General features: G+C 25.3%; 12 protein-coding genes across 12 annotated transcripts, besides 1 other annotated feature; 7 read left to right on the top strand and 5 right to left on the bottom strand.

The window, feature by feature from the left end:
• Nucleotides 1-185: 185 nt before the first annotated feature.
• Nucleotides 186-677, top strand: EHI_092410 (tRNA intron endonuclease, putative; the record flags this gene model as incomplete). Its single annotated transcript, XM_651454.2, has 1 exon — nt 186-677. One exon carries the CDS (start codon nt 186-188, stop codon nt 675-677), a length of 492 nt encoding a protein of 163 aa, XP_656546.1.
• Nucleotides 678-963: 286 nt separating this feature from the next.
• On the top strand, nt 964-2358 carry EHI_092420 (Ras guanine nucleotide exchange factor, putative; the record flags this gene model as incomplete). The annotated part of the gene is made up of 1 exon (XM_650506.1): nt 964-2358. One exon carries the CDS (start codon nt 964-966, stop codon nt 2356-2358), a length of 1395 nt encoding a protein of 464 aa, XP_655598.1.
• A 67-nt stretch (nt 2359-2425) lies between these two features.
• Nucleotides 2426-2847, bottom strand: EHI_092430 (60S ribosomal protein L32, putative; the record flags this gene model as incomplete). The annotated part of the gene is made up of 1 exon (XM_650507.2): nt 2426-2847. One exon carries the CDS (start codon nt 2845-2847, stop codon nt 2443-2445), a length of 405 nt encoding a protein of 134 aa, XP_655599.1. The 3' UTR covers nt 2426-2442.
• A 160-nt stretch (nt 2848-3007) lies between these two features.
• Nucleotides 3008-3406, top strand: EHI_092440 (uncharacterized protein; the record flags this gene model as incomplete). Its single annotated transcript, XM_650508.2, has 1 exon — nt 3008-3406. One exon carries the CDS (start codon nt 3008-3010, stop codon nt 3404-3406), a length of 399 nt encoding a protein of 132 aa, XP_655600.2.
• Nucleotides 3407-3998: 592 nt separating this feature from the next.
• Nucleotides 3999-5111, top strand: EHI_092450 (malate dehydrogenase, putative; the record flags this gene model as incomplete). Its single annotated transcript, XM_650509.1, has 1 exon — nt 3999-5111. One exon carries the CDS (start codon nt 3999-4001, stop codon nt 5109-5111), a length of 1113 nt encoding a protein of 370 aa, XP_655601.1.
• A 103-nt stretch (nt 5112-5214) lies between these two features.
• On the bottom strand, nt 5215-5897 carry EHI_092460 (uncharacterized protein; the record flags this gene model as incomplete). The annotated part of the gene is made up of 2 exons (XM_650510.1): nt 5215-5459; nt 5513-5897. The coding sequence occupies 2 exons, from the start codon at nt 5895-5897 to the stop codon at nt 5215-5217; spliced, it is 630 nt and encodes a 209-aa protein (XP_655602.1).
• A 448-nt stretch (nt 5898-6345) lies between these two features.
• On the top strand, nt 6346-6516 carry EHI_092470 (60S ribosomal protein L40, putative; the record flags this gene model as incomplete). The annotated part of the gene is made up of 1 exon (XM_645948.2): nt 6346-6516. The coding sequence occupies one exon, from the start codon at nt 6346-6348 to the stop codon at nt 6514-6516; it is 171 nt and encodes a 56-aa protein (XP_651040.1).
• A 383-nt stretch (nt 6517-6899) lies between these two features.
• On the top strand, nt 6900-8252 carry EHI_092480 (poly(A) polymerase, putative; the record flags this gene model as incomplete). The annotated part of the gene is made up of 5 exons (XM_650512.2): nt 6900-6991; nt 7055-7111; nt 7239-7462; nt 7539-7796; nt 7849-8252. 5 exons carry the CDS (start codon nt 6900-6902, stop codon nt 8250-8252), a joined length of 1035 nt encoding a protein of 344 aa, XP_655604.2.
• A 130-nt stretch (nt 8253-8382) lies between these two features.
• EHI_092490 (uncharacterized protein) lies at nt 8383-9732 on the bottom strand (the record flags this gene model as incomplete). The annotated part of the gene is made up of 1 exon (XM_650513.1): nt 8383-9732. The coding sequence occupies one exon, from the start codon at nt 9730-9732 to the stop codon at nt 8383-8385; it is 1350 nt and encodes a 449-aa protein (XP_655605.1).
• Nucleotides 9733-9973: 241 nt separating this feature from the next.
• Nucleotides 9974-11458: a repeat region.
• A 1084-nt stretch (nt 11459-12542) lies between these two features.
• Nucleotides 12543-13730, bottom strand: EHI_092500 (RNA recognition motif domain containing protein; the record flags this gene model as incomplete). The annotated part of the gene is made up of 1 exon (XM_650497.1): nt 12543-13730. The coding sequence occupies one exon, from the start codon at nt 13728-13730 to the stop codon at nt 12543-12545; it is 1188 nt and encodes a 395-aa protein (XP_655589.1).
• Nucleotides 13731-13992: 262 nt separating this feature from the next.
• On the top strand, nt 13993-14832 carry EHI_092510 (protein phosphatase, putative; the record flags this gene model as incomplete). The annotated part of the gene is made up of 2 exons (XM_645600.1): nt 13993-14079; nt 14128-14832. The coding sequence occupies 2 exons, from the start codon at nt 13993-13995 to the stop codon at nt 14830-14832; spliced, it is 792 nt and encodes a 263-aa protein (XP_650692.1).
• A 2696-nt stretch (nt 14833-17528) lies between these two features.
• EHI_092520 (uncharacterized protein) lies at nt 17529-18319 on the bottom strand (the record flags this gene model as incomplete). The annotated part of the gene is made up of 1 exon (XM_645599.2): nt 17529-18319. The coding sequence occupies one exon, from the start codon at nt 18317-18319 to the stop codon at nt 17549-17551; it is 771 nt and encodes a 256-aa protein (XP_650691.1). The 3' UTR covers nt 17529-17548.
• Between the last annotated feature and the right edge of the window lie 149 nt (nt 18320-18468).

Genomic DNA, 18468 nt, shown 5'->3' on the forward strand with positions numbered 1-18468 from the left:
TTTGTTTATTCTTATTTAAATTATTTCTTTGATATATATTCCTTTTATGTGTTTACTTTCTTCTTTTTTATAAAAACTTAAATAACCAACAACTTTGAAGAATAGAACTAAATATTTTCTGAAATTTTCAGATTGGTATTGAAAAATAGATTTGATTGGAAAGTTCTTCCAATCAGAAATAAAATATGAGTGATGGTGATGAATTTATTACTATCCACAATCCAATTTATATATATCAAAAATATGGTATTGGAAAGTCTTTATTTAAACAAAAAGGGATAGACAAAGATGAACCAATAAGTATTATTACTAAGATTGAATATGTCTATCTTAATGAATTGAATGAAATTAATAAAGAAGACTATCGAACTATTGTATTAAATGAAAAAGAAAAAATGAAATATCAATTATATTGTGAATTAAAAAAGAAAGGTTTATTTATTAAAGATGGATTTAAATATGGATGTGACTTTGTTGTTTATAAAAACCATCCACAATATTGTCATTCATCTTATGGAGTGATTTTAATGAATATTCATCAATCTTTAATAAATAATGAATTAATTGGATTATGTAGATTATTACATAATGTAAAAAAACATTTATTACTTTGTAATTATGATAATTCTTTCATAACAATGAAAGAAATTAATTGGGTTTCAATGGAAAATAAGTGAGAAATCTAAATTTAAATAAAAAGACTAAAACAATGGTAAATTCCATTACTACTTTTACACTAATTAAAAGAATTAATAATGTTTAAGTATAAAATACTAAATAATTTCTTAAGATTTTAATTTTTTCAACTCATTTTGTTAGAACAAGTTTAACATCTTCAATGAAAAAAAAATATATTTATTTTTAACAGAATCTTCATTCTTTTAAAATGGAAGTTATTTTAAAAAAATATAAAAAAAATTGATTTAATAAAAAAGTTCCCAATAAAAATTAGTTCAATAATTAATGTCATCTTCTCTTCCACCAAGACTATTTTATTCATCCAATAGAAATCTTAAACGAACAGTAATTTCTACACCTACTATGGAACCTACTATTAAAAGAGAAGAAAAAGAACGTACATTTAATGGTATGAGTGCAGAACAAATTACACTTATGGTATGTCCATCACAATTTAGACAAGTTTATATTAAAATAACAGATACTATTGGTGAAAAGTTTAAAGAACAAGGATTAAAAATTGAAAATAAACAAACAGTTTCAGGACCATTAGAAGTATTAATTAATTGGGCTGTTACACCAGAAAATTTAGAAAGTAATTTTGCAAATATGTTTATTTTAAATTATCATACATATTGTAAACCAATTCAATTATTATCAGTTATAGATAAAATTTGTAATGATATTGTTGAATCAAAAAATGAACCAGTTAAAACAATAAAACAAAAATGGGCTAAAATCACAATTTTCATGAAAATATGGACTGACTTATTACCATATGACTTCCATGATAAAGAAATACTTGGAGCTATTGAAACTTTCTTACAAAAATATCAATCACAATTTGTTGGAATTGCACAAATTAGAAAAATGATTCAAGCAGCTCAATCTATCCCTCATTTACCTACATTTGAAAGAATTGAAAATTCTAATGGAGAAGAAAAAACAAAACCAGTTAAAGAATTAACTGCTGAAACAATTGTTGGTCAATTAAGTTTATATGAATTAACATTATTTACTGGAATAGAAATGAAAGACTTTTTAGGAAGTGCATGGACAAAGAAAGATAAATATGAAAGATGTCCAAGACTTTGTGAATTTTTAGAACATTTTAATGCTGTAACTAATTGGGTATCATATTCAATTCTTCAAGAAAGTGATATTAATGCAAGAGCTAATTTAATAAGTAAATTCATTGATGTTGCAAAAATAATGTATGAACAAATGAATTTTACAGGCTTTTTTGAATTTTATTCTGGGTTAAATTCTAGTGCAATTAGTCGATTAACAAAAACTTGGGAATTAGTTGAAAATGCTGCTCAACGAATGGATCCATTAAGAAAAGCTGCAGACCCAACAAGAAGTTATGCCTCATATAGAAAATATATTCAACAAAATAAAAGTAAAGGATATATTCCATTTATTGGAGTTATTATTCAAGATTTAACCTTCATTGATGAAGGTAATCCTGATAAGACTGAAAGTGGAGATGTTAATTTTGAGAAATGTAGAATGATGGCTAATCAATTATTAACTATTAGACCATTACAAAATGACCAACATTCAATTTATAAAGCATTACCGTTTTTCAAGGATTTCATATTATCAATAGAACAACATAAAAATGATGATGAAAAGGCTCAATATGATATTTCATTACAAATCCAACCAAGAAATTGATTTCTTTTAATTTTTAATTAATATTTGTTTTTAATTAATTAATTAAAAAAAGTAAATTAAAATTTATCGTCAAAAACCATCAATTTATTGGGCAACTTCTTGTTTCTTAATTCTAGCTTCAGCATTAAGAACTCTAATATTCAAAATTTTTGCTCTTTGAATAATTTCTTGTCTCTTCTTAGCAGAAACAGCATGTGAAATTTCAGCAGCATACTTTCTGTTTTGCATCATAATCATTTCAAGATCGGTTGTATTACGAACTGGGAATTTATAAAGTCCACATGGAAGCATATTTCTAGTAGCCTTAGCACTTCCATATCCAATCTTTGGAAGAAGATTAGTTCCCTTGAATTTTCTTCTTAATCTATTATCAATACCTCTTGGAACTCTCCATGATGCTTTAACACGAAGGAATCTATTTGAATCGAATCTTTTGAAGTGTCCAGTATATTTCTTGACAATCTTTGGCTTAGTGACTGGTCCGACCATTTGCAATTAAAAGTAATAATAACCCTAGTTTTTTTTTTAATTTCAAAAAAGAAAGAAATTTATTATTTATTATTATTTTACTATTATTATTTATTTAACTCTTTTCTTTTCTTTTTCTTAAATGAATTGTCTTGAATTTCTTCGTGACATTAAAAACCAAATGAAAGAAGATTTGGATAAAGAAAATATTCATTTATTTAATTCAATTAAACTTAAATACATTCTCCCTCAATCTTTAATTCGTCTTATTCAATTAGATATTTCTATAGAACAATTTGAACAAAACATTATTGTTTATGACTCATTTTCAAATAAAACAAGCTACTTAAGAAATTTAAAAAGGAATTTAGAAAAAGTTCATTTCACTTTAATTCAATGTGGAGTAGATTGGATTTATATTAAAACACTTCCAAATCTTTATTTGAACATTATTACTTATGTAAATAAAATAAATGATATTCAAGAATACTCATTATCATTATCACAGTTATTAACAAGAGGAAATACTTTAAAATTTGGAATTGTCTCATTTGAGGTAAATCGAATTTTTGTTATTTAATTGATATTTTTGTTTTTATGAAAAGTAGGAGATATTTCTTTTCATTAACAAATGATGTATTTAGTTAAAGTTTCATATATTTTTAATGAGTATTGATTCAAACAATATCACATATATTAAAATAAAATATACATTAAGTAAAAAGAACAGGAATTTGTTAATTCAATAATAAAAAGAATAAAAAAAGAAGAGAGAGAAGATAAATTTTACAAAATAAAATTAATAAAACAAATCAAATCAATATTTAAGTTATTATGATTATTTTGTTGTCAAAAAAGAATGAAAATAGAAGCTAAAGAGCAAAATAAATAGAATTTGTGTTATGGAAATACTCCAGAAATCAATTAACCAACAAAAAATGAAAGTTCTAGAATTTTTGAATTCGTGTATATTCAATTTCACTTCGATGTAAAAAAAATTGAATTCATATTTTATTCAATTGACATCATCATTTACATTGAAAATCAATTGAAAAATAATGAAAAAAAAAATAAAAAAAGAAAAAAGTTATTAGAAGATTAGTCTTACAATACGTGGCACGAACTATTTAAAACAGATACTTATAAAATATTAATCAATAAAAAAAGATAAAATGGCTGACGACTCAAAGTACAGAATTCATTTTGATGAATTAGAAAAATTCATGAAAGACGTATTAATGGCTAAAGGAGTTGAAGAAGCAGATGCAGCAAGATGTGCTAAAGTTCTTATTCAAGCTGATAAACAAGGAATGGATACTCATGGTATTCAAAGATTAAAAACTATTTATTGTGATAGAATTGATTGTGGACAATTAAATACAAAAACTGTTTTTGATGTTGTTAAAGAAACAGAAACTACAGCTGTAGTTGATGGACACAATGGTATGGGACATTCTATTGCTATGCAAGCTATGCAATTAGCTATTGATAAAGCTAAAAAACATGGAATGGGTATGGTAGTTGTTAGAAATGGTACTCATTATGGTATTGCTGGTTATTACCCACAAATGGCTGCTCAACAAGGATGTATTGGATTTTCAGGATGTAATGCTAGACCATCAGTTTGTCCATGTTGGTCTGTAGAACCAAAACTTGGAACTAATCCACTTGTCTTTGCCTTCCCAAGTGATGAAGGATTCCCATTCTGTCTTGATTGTGCAACTTCTATTGTTCAAAGAGGAAAAATTGAAATGTATGCCAGAGAAGGAAAGAAATGCCAACCAGGATGGGTTTGTGATAGAAGTGGTAAAGTTCTTTCTGAACCAGGACCTATGTTGGAAGCTTTCCAAAAAGGAACTGCTGCTTGTTATCCACTTGGAGGTTATGGAGAAGAGATGGGAGGTCATAAAGGATATGGTTATGCTTGTGATGTAGAAATCTTATCTTCAGCATTATCTGGAGCTAATTTCCTTTCTCAATGTGGTGGATTAAAGGATGGAAAGAAAGTCCCAATTGAACTTGGACAATTCTTTATGGCAATTAATATTGAATCATTTAGACCATTAGCTGACTTTGAGAAACAAGTTGGTGATATTGCTCGTGAACTTAGAGCTGCTGCTAAAGCCCCAGGTGCTACTAGAATTTATACTCCAGGTGAAAAAGAACATGAAACTTTCTTAGAAAGAAGTCAGAAAGGTGTTTTTATTCCTGAAGTTACAAGATCAGAAATGGAGAAATTAAGAGCTGACTGTAAACTCGACACTAAATTCCCATGGGATAACTAACTAATTTGAACCTTCTTTCATTTATACATTATGTTAATTATTTTTTTTCTTTTTATTTAGTAAAAAAAGAATTTATTTAAATTATTTCTTAATAATAGTTTAATTAATTAACGTTGTGATAAGCATCTTCATATTGTCGATGTTTTCTTTGTTTCTTAATAAAGAAAAATATTCCAGAAATAAATCCTATCAACACAAGAATTATTATCAAAATAATAATAATAACACAAATTATTTTACCAACTGAAGCTTTTGTACAATCCCCAAAACTATCACTTTCTTTAAACCAATTAGAACATTTTTCACAACCAGTTGTTGTACAATACCCATCAGAACATCCATCACACTCTAAAGAAATAAATTTTATTATTTGAATTATGTAAACATTTTATTTAACAAACTATAAATACACATACTATTATTTAATATGTAATGCTCTTCACATGATTTACATCCAATAAAATCTTCATATTCAATACAGCCATAAGGTAAAAGACATATTTGAGAAATGTTACTTTTATAAAAACCATCTTGACATTTAGTACATTTTTCTAATGTATCTCCTGTACATTTTTCACAATTCAATACACAAGGGTTACATCCATTTGTTTCATTCAAATAATATTTTGGTTGACATTCTTGACATCCAATTTCATCAATACATTTATCATATAAACAGTGTTTATCACACTCAATACAAGTTTCATTTAAAAAGTAATACCCTTCTTCACATAAATGAGTAGCATTTATAAAAACAATCAAATTGAGGAACAAAATATAATTCATGAAGTTTAGAACTTTGTAAGATAATAAGACAAGTAACTTGAAAAAATAATTATTTACCTATTTATTGTTAAAACATAAATAAATAATAACTTTAATAAAAATAAAAAATAAATAATACTATCACTTTAAATCAAATGGATCAACTTACCACAAGTCTTGAATTAGTTATTCCATTACCTGAAGACATTCCATTAGAAATTGCTAAAAAAATAGTTGATAAAATTGTAAGTGAAATGTATAATAAAAAACCAAAACATATATGTTTTTTAGAAGGAAAACAATGTCAAGTAAAATGTGAATTTATAGAAAAACCAGAAGAAGAAAAGTAATAATGAGTCATTCATTAAAGAGTAAAAATAATAAATTTTGTTTTTGATTTAATGAAAGAAAATTTCAAAAAAAGTATAAAAACCCTAAAAAGAACTTAAAACATTTTTAGACCACAACAATGGGTATTGAACCAGCATTGGAGGCTATTGCTAGAAAATATAATTGTGATAAAATGATTTGTAGAAGATGTTATGCTAGACTTCCTCTTAGAGCTACTACTTGTAGAAAAAAGAAATGTGGACATTCAGGTGATCTTAGACCAAAGAAGAAGATTCAATCAAAGAAATAATTGAGTTTTATTATGTGGTCCAATAATAAAATTAATATTTTGGTTTAATAAATGTAATAAATGTTATTGTTAAAATTTTAAAGGAATAAAAAAAATTTTAAAGGAAATGAATTAGTAATAATAAACAATGAAAGTTAAAAGAAGGAGTTGAAGAATTAAAAACAATTGTAAATTCTTTGAAATTAACTTCTATTTTTGAATATTTAAATCCAAACCCTTTTTGTTCGATTAAATTATAAAATCTAGTTATAATAATCATATATTATAGTTTAGAATGAAGTCTTTTATTCATTCCTTTTTCAAATAGAATTTCCCGGAGAAATACCACAAAAGGGTGTGAAATGGGTTTTTGAAATAGAATGAACTGATTTATTAAATCAGATATGTCGCTTTCAAACGATGGACGACGTATGAGGGGAGTGAATGATAGAAGAATGAAAAGAGAGAAACCATATAATAAAAGGAGAAAACAAGTGTTTGTTTGACGTTTAATATTTAAGAAAAATATAAAAAGTAACAGAAAGAATAACTTACACAGAACTTCTCCTGAAGACATACTTAATGATCAATTAGAAAAAATATTTGAGAGTGTCATGTTTGTTATTACTGAAAACAAAAAAAAAAGAACTTTTCTCTAAAAGAAATTAAAATAAATGTTCATTAAAGAAAGAGGACTTTTTAATATTATTATTTATTTGAACTTAGATATTCATTTTCCATAGACTACCTGATGAACTTGTTGATATGAGATATGAAGTAATGCAACGAATTGAACAAGTACTTAACCAGAATTATCTTGAATTTCGTTTTAGAGCACAAGTCTATGGTTCTACAGATTATGGACTATGCTTAAAAGATGGTGATTTAGATATATGTTGTTCAAGTCAATCAGGAAGACAAGTAAGTGCAATAATATTAGAGTCATTTGCGGAATGTTTTAAAAGAAGTTTGTTTTGATTAAATTCTATACAATAAAAGAAACAAATATGAGGGAATAAAGAAGAAAAGTAATAATAAAATAGATAATTTTGAAATTAGAAATGTTATTGAAAAAGCAAAAGTTCCAATAATTAAAATGGTTGATTTAGGAACTAAAGTTAATATTGATTTATCATTTAACCAACCAGTTGCTCAAATACATTCTGAATTTTTTTCTACAATGATTCATTGTAATAAACATTTTAGAATTGTTGCTGTATTGCTAAAATATTGGTTAAAAACTAGAAATTTAAATTGTCCATTTAAAGGTGGTTTGTCATCAGCAGCACTCTGTTTTATGAGTTTGTTTTTGTTTTATTTTATTATGAATTAATTAATTAATAATACAAATAGTATTACATTATTTTACATCATTTGAACCACCATTATTTCCATCAGATTTTAGATGTGTAATGGATAGGTGGCTTCGGTTACGAATATTAGGATCAAAAATACCAACACAAATTATTATTCAACATTCACCTGCTAGTTTGATAAAAGGTTTTTTCAATTATTTTAAAAATTATAATTGGAATGAACCAATAACAATAAAATATTTTAGACCTCCTGATGAGTTATTCATTATTCCTGCTGTTATGACTGTATTAGACCCAACATCTTTTGAAAATTGTACTAAAGGTGTTTCAATGGATGGATTAAAAGCTTTAAAAATGGAGTTAACACGAGCGAGTAAAATATTAAATGAAGAGAATGATTTTAATAGATTATTAGAAAAACCTGTACCATTTCCTGAATAAATGGAGTGTTTGTATATCATTTTTCTTTATTTTTTTTTTTTAACATTAATTAAAAACTTTTATTTATTTTTTGTTATTATTGTTATTTTTTAAAACAAAAAAATAATAACAATAATAATGTTTTAAGAAATTAATTAGTATCTTTCTTTCCCCAAAAATCTGGTAAATATTGACTAAACTTTTCATAATGGAATTTAAATCTTTCTCTTACTTCTTCAGGATTAAATGTATACATATCTTCTTCATGTTGTCTTCTTCCAAATTGTTTCTGAGGATGTCCATTTTCAATAACTTCTTTTAATGCACTATCAAATTCATCAGTATATTCCATACCAAAATATTCATAAATTTTTTGGACTGTTTCTTTTGGATGAGCTATAATTTCTGAAAATCCAACATCATAAATATATTTTGCACGTTCTGGATTTTGTGCAATCCATTGTTCTCTTGCAGCAAAAGCATTCTTTAACATAATTTCATTGAATCGAATAACTGTTTCATTTAACCATTTTATATCGTCAAGTCCAATGTCATGTTCATAACGTGCACGAACATTCCAATATAATAAAATAGCTGATTTTATATTTCCAATAGGTTCACGATGAAGCCATATAATTCTTGGATTATATTCATCTTTACACATTTGAGTTAAGAAAGGAGCAGGAGTCATAAAATGAGTTGCACATTTCATACAAAAGAATTCTTTATCATTTTTAAATGGATATTGGACTGCATGCATTTTCATTTCATCAATAATATCATCATAAACCCAATCATAATCTCTCATAATTACACTTTCCCTGTATTGTTCAAGTCTTGGAAGTGCTTGAGCAAATACAAGAGTTAATCCAAGCATTTCTGTGAAAAACATTTCTTCTTCTGGTCTTCTTACATCATTAAGAGCATGAACAGTATTAAAGTTTCTTTGAGAATCTTTTGTAATACTACCACAAATCATTTCAGCAATTTTAATTCTTGCTTCTTCTGTCATTGTTTTTGATCCTGGATTAAGGTGTTCATACATAGCAATTTTTTGACCTCTTGGATCAGCAGAAAATAAAGAATGGGTAAAAGTAGATCCACTTCTTGGCATAGCAACAATATATAATGGATTTTTAATTTGAACTTTAGCAAGTTCTTCTTTATCTATATCTCTTTCTTTTAAAAATCTCATGTATGAAGCAAGTTTAACAACATTATTTTTAAATACCATTTTAAATAATTCAGACTCTGGATCAAAACAACCAGCAAAAAATTCTCTAAAATTATCTTTAAATTTTGGGTCTTGAAGATATTTCATATATTCGTTTGGAATTGTTTTGTATAATTCTGTATGAGATGGGTCCATTTGACATAAAAATCCAACAGCATATTGAATTGCTTTCTGAAATATTGGATCAAATGCTGATTCTGGAAGTAATGGTCTATAATAAGGACTTTCTTTATTTGCTGTGTATGTATCTGCTCGTTTAAATTCCATAGGTTTATTACTTTTAAAAGTTCATTTTTTTAAATTCAAAGAAAAGTTTCTAATTGATTCTTAAGTAAAAAATACAATAAAAAATAATGAGAAAAGATGTAAAATATTTTTCATTTAATGGCGAAATATAATGATTTAGTTCATTTTTTTGAACTTTTGTTCGTTCATATTTTATATTCAAAAAGTGAACAAAATAATTAAAATTTTTTAAAAGAATAACAAATAAAAAATGAAAAAGTAATAAAAAGCAATTAATTAAGTATTAATAGAAGTAGTTTCTATTGTTCCTGCCTCAGGGGAGACTAATCCCATATCTTTGTCTTCTTCTAGTATTTCTACAGAGTATGTTTGATTGTAATTGAAGCAATATTCAATGACATTAATCATGTTTTTTATTACAAGGTTTTTAATTTCTTTCTCGATGTCAATTTTAATTCTTTAATTCTTTAATTAATTTAATACTTTCTTTATTTATTAATCCATTTATTGAGATTACTACTGGATTTATTTTGACATCTTTCAACTTTTCTATTTTCATTAGAATATTCTTTAATTCTTTATACTTATTTCTTTTCTTCTAATATTCTCCATTAATATTGTGATCAGCCACAATAGTCATATCAAATATTAGACCAGTTTTGTTCTTTTTATCTAATATATATGTCTGGTATTTTGTGATATTGTCCATCACTTTTATGCATTATTTGTTTGTTCCATATCATTGTAATGTCTTTATATTGGAATATTGTTTCATATGGGGTTTTTTATATTGTTTATTTCCTGTATATTTTCTTATTAATCAATATTATTATGCCATTATTGTCATGTTTTTCTATTTGTGACTTTTTATGATAAATACAAGATAGTAGAATGTGTTCTACTGTTGCTATCTTGTATTTACAAAGTGGGCAGTATTTCAATCTTTCATTTTTCATTATTTTTGATTTTCTATACAAACAAAATATTACTCCATCTTGCATTTTAGTTAATTGAAGAAATGCATTCTTTTTAATATTGATGGACTTCCATGCTTTCACTGTAGTAGTTTTATCTACTCCTTTTGACTCATTCCATCTTCTAAAATGTCTACTAATTTGATGACACTTCCATTTTTTGATGTATTTGTCATTAATTTCTTTATTTCTTCTACTACTTCTTTTTCTTTTTTCTTTTCAATCCCTTCATTTATTATTTCTTCTATTTTTGTTTCATTTATTTTATGAATTGATGTTTTTTAATTCTATTCCTTATTCCTTTCTTAATGTACCATCTATCTAATATGTTATTTCCTATTTCACTTTCTCTGGTACAGTAGTACATCATTGTTCTAACTAATTCATTAACATATTCGTCAATGATGTTTATTAGTCATTCATTTCTTCTATAATGACATACAACCGATCTTTGGAGTTTCACCAATGTATTTTGCCTTTCTTAAATATTTTCTTATCTCCAAATCAATTTTATCTAGGTCAGTTATTTTCCAATTTACAACTGATGCTGAATATCTGAAGATAGGGATTACTTCCGTGTTTATTCTAGTAATATATCTTCTATTACTACTTTCATCAGTGTTTATTTCTTCCATCTTCTTCATTTTTTCTTTGATGGTTTTACAATTGAAAGTGTCATCAATTTCGTCGGACTGCCATATTCCTAAGTATTTATACAAGTCATTGCATTAAATTACAAGATGTTTTGCATTCTATTTGGTATTTCCTAAATGAAATGATGAATAAATAACAACATAAAAACAAAATGAATAAAAACAGAGAAAAAAAGCAAACACACAAAATATTAAGAGAAAAAGTCAAAGAAAAGAATATAAATAGATAAAGTGTGATGTTGGAATAAAGAAATAATCGTTGAAATGATTGAAAGTCGATATGAATGATAATAAGAATAAAAGGATATAACGAATAATAAATAAATAACGAAAAGATATGAAATGGATGTAATAAGAGACAATAGAAGAGTCATATCTCTATTAACATCAACTCAAAAAAAAAGAAATAGAAGTAAATGAAATGGTGTGAAAGAGAATAAATAATTTCAAAACCAATTCATACAAACTTCTCTTCATAATATAGAATGAAATGAAAAATATATTATTTAAGTAAAAACCAAAATTAGTTAAAAAGAATTGAATAATGAATTAAATTATTTGAATATGATTTATATGAATTAAGTTGTTTCTTGAAATTAATATATTATCATTCATTTATTTCTTATTATTTCTTTTCATTTTATTTACTTCTTTATTAACTTTATGATTGGTATGTTCATCTATAATTCTTTCTTATTTTGTTATACTTTTCTGATTTAAAACTCTTTCATTTCTTATTCTATTCATTTCTTAGAAAATAAAATATAAAATTATAGTAGTATTTCATTAATCTTTATTATTCTGTTATACCATTGTCTATCCATTCAAACTTATTAAATTATTCATTCTTCTTTCTGTTTATTCACAATATCACATAAATATTCTTTCTATTCATTGTTTTATTTAATTATTTCTTTTGTTATATTGAAATTTAAAATCTATTTCATTATGTAATACTTTAATCTATTTGTTATTCTTATATTCTTTTATAATATATTATTTATCTTTCTTTTTTATTCTTTCTCTTATTCTTAATACTTTTGTTATGTTGTTATATTCTTTTTATTTTTTCTTATTGACATACTTTATTATATTATTATTCTTGAAAATATTGAGTATTTCAGATGCTTTATTAAAAGAGAAGATGATTTGAATAATTCATTCAATAACATTCATTATTTTCTTCTGTTTCATTGAAAATCTTTTATAATAATATTGATTTCTTAGCATTAAACTTCTTTGTTATTCCAATTTTTCTGTTTATTCCTTTCTTCTTTGTTTTCTTCATATCCTTTGTTTCTTCTGCTTTTATAACTTCTTTAGGAAGAGAAGTAACTTTAACTCTTTTACCATCATTATTTACTGAATGTTCTTCAATGAATTTCTTCTTTTCTTGATTGAACTTTCTTCGTTCTATTTCTGCTTTGAATTTGTGTAATTTAACCATATCATCAATTGAAAATTCTACCATGACTCGTCGTTGTTCTTTAAATTGAAGACTTTCGTTGACTTTTTCTACAAATTGATATGCATCTTCCGCTGATGTAAATGTCAAAAAACAATATCCAATTGCTTTTCCTCTCTCTCCTTTAATGATTTTAATATCTGATATTTTCCCTTTACTACAATATTTCCCAAATGTTTCCATTATCATCTTTTTATTCGTGTTTTTCGGAATATTTCTTACACACACTCGATATTTATTAACACAGAAATTAACATTTTTTAATTTTTTATTTCGTTCCATTTGTGCTTTTAATCGCATTTTTGCTTCACTTGGTGTTAATCCAAGTTGAAGATATTCTTCTTTTGTTTTTTGTCCAACCATAGCTAATGAAACATTTCTATTGTCTTTGATACCTTCTTTTTTCTTCTTTTTACTATTACTTCTATCTTGTGCTTGTTCTTTGTTTATTGCTTTCTGAAGAATTAATCTTCTTCCATCAATCTCAATGTCACTTTCCTTACTCCCTGAAAACATATATGCTTCTTCAATAACTTTCTCTGCTACTCCTCTTTTTCTGAAACAAACAAACCCTGTTCCTCTACTAATCCCTTTTTCTTTATCCATACAAATCTTACAATATGAAACTTCCCCATATTCTCCCATCTTTTCTTTTAACTCTTCTTCACTTGTTTCGAATGATAAATTTTGGATGAATATCGTTCGATAGATTTGGTCTTCTTTATGTAACTCTTCTTTTTCCTCCCGACTTAATCCTTTTCGCTCAATTTTCTTTTCTTGCTTCTCTTCTTTTTCTTTTGTTTTTTTACTCTCTGTGTTTCTTAGTTTCTTTCCTTCTTTCTTTATTTTCCCTTCTGCTTTTTGTTTTATTTTCTTCATTTCTCTTTTTTCTTCATCCCTTCTTTCCTTGTGCTCTTCATCCGACATTGTGTCTTCTCTTTCTTTGTTCTCTTTGAAGGGTTTATTTCTTTATTATTACTTCTAGTATTTTTACTATCCTCTTCTTCTATTTTCTCTTCATCTTCCTTCCTTCACCCATCTCATTTCCTTTGTGCTTTAAGTGTCAATGACTCACCCAAAACCTCACTTCGTCTTCATCATTGAAAAGACAAAGAATTACGCTTTGTGAATAAACCACCAATTTCAAATAAAAACAAAAAGAAAAGAACTAAGAAAGTTTCATAGTCGAATGAGTGAGGTACAACCAATTCCAGTGACGGTTTCTCAATATTCATATTACTCAGATAAAAATTATCCAAAGCGAAGAACAATGGAAGTTTGTTTTCAAGAGTCAAATGACATAAAAAGGAGTTAATTGATGTAGGATGCTCATGTTATTTGTGATCCATTAATTGAGGTAGAAGGTCGTGTCTATTCATTATATGCAATCTTTGATGGACACAGAGGACGTACAGCAGCACAGCATTGTGCTAAAATAGTTAAAGATAAAATTAAAGAAGTTTTACAAAGAAAAGATGAAGGGTTTGAAGAAATGATGCAAGATGCGATGTATGAAATGGATATGAGTTTAAAAGAAAATGGAATTGAATATTCAGGATGTTGTGCATTAATGTGTATTATTGAAATAAAAGACAAGAAGAGAATAATTCATATGGCAAATTGTGGAGATTCATGTGGAATTATTATAGGAACAAATGAAGTAATTCCAATGAGTGAAGAGCATAAAGCAACAAACGAAAATGAAGCAAAAAGAATTAAAGAAAGTGGAGGAATGATAATAAATGGAAGAGTCAGTGGAGATGTAGCAGTTACAAGAGGGTTAGGAGATCATCATTTAAAACAATGGGTTGTGTCAGAACCATTTGTTAAAGAAGTAGAATGGCAAGAGGATTACAAATATATTGTTCTTGGGTGTGATGGGTTATGGGACACACTCAATGGGAATCAAATTAAAGAAGTATTAGAATCAAATAATTGTGAATTTACATCATCAGCAAAATCATTAACACAATTAGCAATTGGAAAAGGATCAACAGATAACATCACTACAATTGTTCTGAAATTATAATTGATTTAACACTTATTATTGGTTGGTTGTTATAAAATAATAGAGATTTGAATATGTATCATTTGTTATGTTAGATAAGGTTAAAGAGAATTTTCTCATAATATTCCAGCTTTGTTGAATTTGTTTTTGGTCAAGAATTTATTTAAGTTAACAAACTTAGTGATGGGTTGAGTTTAAAACTATTTTTACATCGTGCTTTAGTTACTTGTTCAATTCCTCAATGCAAATTCATTTATTTTTTCTTTTTTTTGAAGAGAGGTATAAGACTTTTATTTGAATGCTTTTTATTCATTTATGTGGGATGTCAAGAAATAGTTTCAGATTTTTAAAGACATCAAACAATCTTATTCATTCCTTTCGTTCAAGTATTTATAAACTTTTATTTCAAGGATATTCAAACAAGTATTGTTTTTTATTCAAGTCTTTATTGTATAACTACCAATATCCAAAACCAAAACAATTGAAATATCATATGAATAAAAAATACTTTTGTTTAAGTATTTGTTAGTATTAGACAAAGCCATTTTAAAAGGGCATTTACAAAAAAATAAAGTATCAATAATTAAACAATACTGGAATTAAAAATTGAGTTTATTATTTGACATAATTGTTTGTAAATACCATATATTGTTTTATTTGACATCTTATTTGTTGTGAATTATTTGAAATAGTATTATGTCATAATACATTTGCATATTCAATTTATTAAAATAAGCTATTTACTAACTTTCTTTATCAATTGTCTAATTGAATTACTCTTTCCTTTCTTTAAACAGTAAAATCATTTTAAATTTAATTATAGTTCATTTTTTGAATGTGTTAATGTTATTCATTATCTTTTATTTTGAAATTATGACTCTGGTACTTGTATTTTTGTATAAAAGAATTTGTTAATCAATAGATTTTATTTATTCTTAATAATTTATCTGTTCTTTTTAACAACCAATTACATCTGTTCAAATACTTATCTTTGTCAGAGGTAATCATTTAAAACATTATTCATGAAATTTATTACTTTCAAATATTACTTTCTTTACATATTTATCAAACACAACAATACATTTTAATAATTAACTAATTGATCATCAGTGGTATAAGTATATTCAGTTTCTCGACATTTAGATATTAATTAGTTTGATTTATTTGTTTAAGCATTGTTTGTATAACAGAGTTTGTGTTAGGAATAACAGATATACTTTTATTTATTAAATTTGAATTGAAAATTATCTTTATTAGATGGAAATTACTTGTATCTCTTTCAATGTTTGTAAATATTCATAGTCGCTTCTTTCATTCTTTGTGTTGTTATACAATAACTCATATAATAAAATATACAATTCTTCAAATAGAATGACTATTTATTAAGTTATTCAAAATAGAACATGATAGTATTAAAATAGAACAAAGCACTACTATTTGAGAGCTTCTTTATTTTATATATCATTCATATTTGATACTTCTATATTCTAATTAAATAAAATAGTTGATAAGATCATTAAATTCAACTATATTTAAATGTAAAACATTAAACATTAAATTTCGTGTTAATTGAAGCACATTAGAATTGATGATATTTTATCAATCAAATACTAGTTAATTCGTTTTAAATAACATAATAATTAAATGTACAACATAATCTTTGTCATGGATATTCAAAAATATTAATATTAACTAACAATAATTAATCATAAAAATTGTATATATTCACCAAATAATCATTGTGAATACTATTAATTATAATTCATCTTAAATAGTATCAACACTCTGTTTTGTTGCTTTGTCAAATGAAACAAAAATAATAGAAAAATTCAACACTATTAAACATTTCAGTAGATGTTATAGTATTTATCAGATTTATATTTTATATGAATAATTGATTAAATTATAGTTTATTACAGAATATGTTTCTGTATTAATATAGAATTACAACAATTCTGTTTATTCAAATATTGATTGTTTTGTATTTTATATAATAAGATTATCAAATTGTGTTTAATAAATCGATAAAATTAAGTTATTTACAACTTTTTAATAAAAAAAAAATAAATGATCAATATCCTTCTTTTTCAATTAATATTTAATATTGAAATAACACTAGTTTAATAACTAAAATATCATTTAATCATTAAATACAAATTATTTTGATTGAAAACAATAATTATTCTTAACCAATTGATATAGACACGATTATATGTTCTTGTTTCAGATCAAGAAATTAATAAAATAATAATAAAGAAAATGTAGAACATAAATAATTCATTCTGTAGTTGAAATATTCCAGCTCTTTTTCATTAAAATTATTAACAGAAATTTAACATAGCTAGAAGTATTTAAATAATGAAATTTATTAAACAGAATAGAACCTATCATTCTGATAATTAAAGGTATTGAATAGTTTTTAAATAAGTACATGAAATAAGTTATATTACATTCTTATTATTAATAACATTAAAATTTAACCTTGTTATCTCAGAAAGATGAAGAACCTTTCAATAAAAGAAAAGAATTAAGGAACGGACGTCTTTTCTTGTTTAAAACACCTAAAGTATAACTACTTAGAACAGATAACAAACAAAAGATATAATAAAAGTAAAACCTCATAAAGGAGAATATTTCCATTTTACTACACATATTATATCAATGATTATATTAACAAAAAATTTTTCACAAAAAGAATATAATAATAAAGTATTTTTAATTATTAATCAAATGATAATTATTTTCCCATTCTTTGTTTGAATAAAGAAACTCTTTTAGGGGGATTATTGTCTTGAGAAAGGTTTTTCTTTTCCTTTTTCCGTTCAACAATGTCATTGCTTTTGGTTAGAGGAATGTTAGGTTTTTCTTCATGTGTAGGTTGTTTCTTGTCCTTTTTCCTTTCTACTATTGTTGCTTTAACACCAGGCATTTCACTAAATTCACTTTCAGGTATTTCTTCAATTTCTTCAGTAGTTCCAACTTTTTCTACATATTCTAATTTACCAGAACGTTCTAATTCACGTTCTAAAGATGCAAGTTCATTGATATATTCCCTTTCTTTTTGATAATCAACTTCTTTAGTTTTTTGAACTGGTCTTTTCTTTTGTTGCATTTGTTGATACTCTTCTTCAGTTATAAACTCTGTAATATTACGGACATCTCCTTCGATATTATGTTTTGCTTCATTTGTAGTATTTTTGATTTTATCAAGTAGCGTTTTTTCTTTTGCTTCCAAATTTTTAATCTTCTCATTTAACCTTCTTTCAACTTCTTTAGCTGTCATTTCTAGATAATATTCATCACTCAATTGAACCACAAAAGTATTCAATTTCATAGGATCAACTGTAACAGGAAATAATGCCACTGGCTCATTAGAACTATCAACAGCTAATGGAACTTGCATAGGTATTGGTGCTGTTTCTGTTCTAAGAGAAATAATTTCCAAAACCTGACGAAGAGATCCCATTTCAATACGAGTTTTGTGGAGTTGTGTTAAGGTTTCTGTCATATTAATAATAAGTGAAATGTAATAAAAAAATTTGAATTAGTTAGTTTTATATCAAAAGAATAAGAAAAAAGAATAATAGTAAAAAAAAATAAATAAGAGAATGATATTATAACTTATTAGAACAAAAAGAATAGTGAATTTCAATTAAT

This window comes from Entamoeba histolytica, genomic scaffold (assembly GCF_000208925.1).
Source record: "Entamoeba histolytica HM-1:IMSS scf_1104750517707 genomic scaffold, whole genome shotgun sequence".
Taxonomy (NCBI): Eukaryota; Evosea; order Mastigamoebida; family Endamoebidae; genus Entamoeba; species Entamoeba histolytica.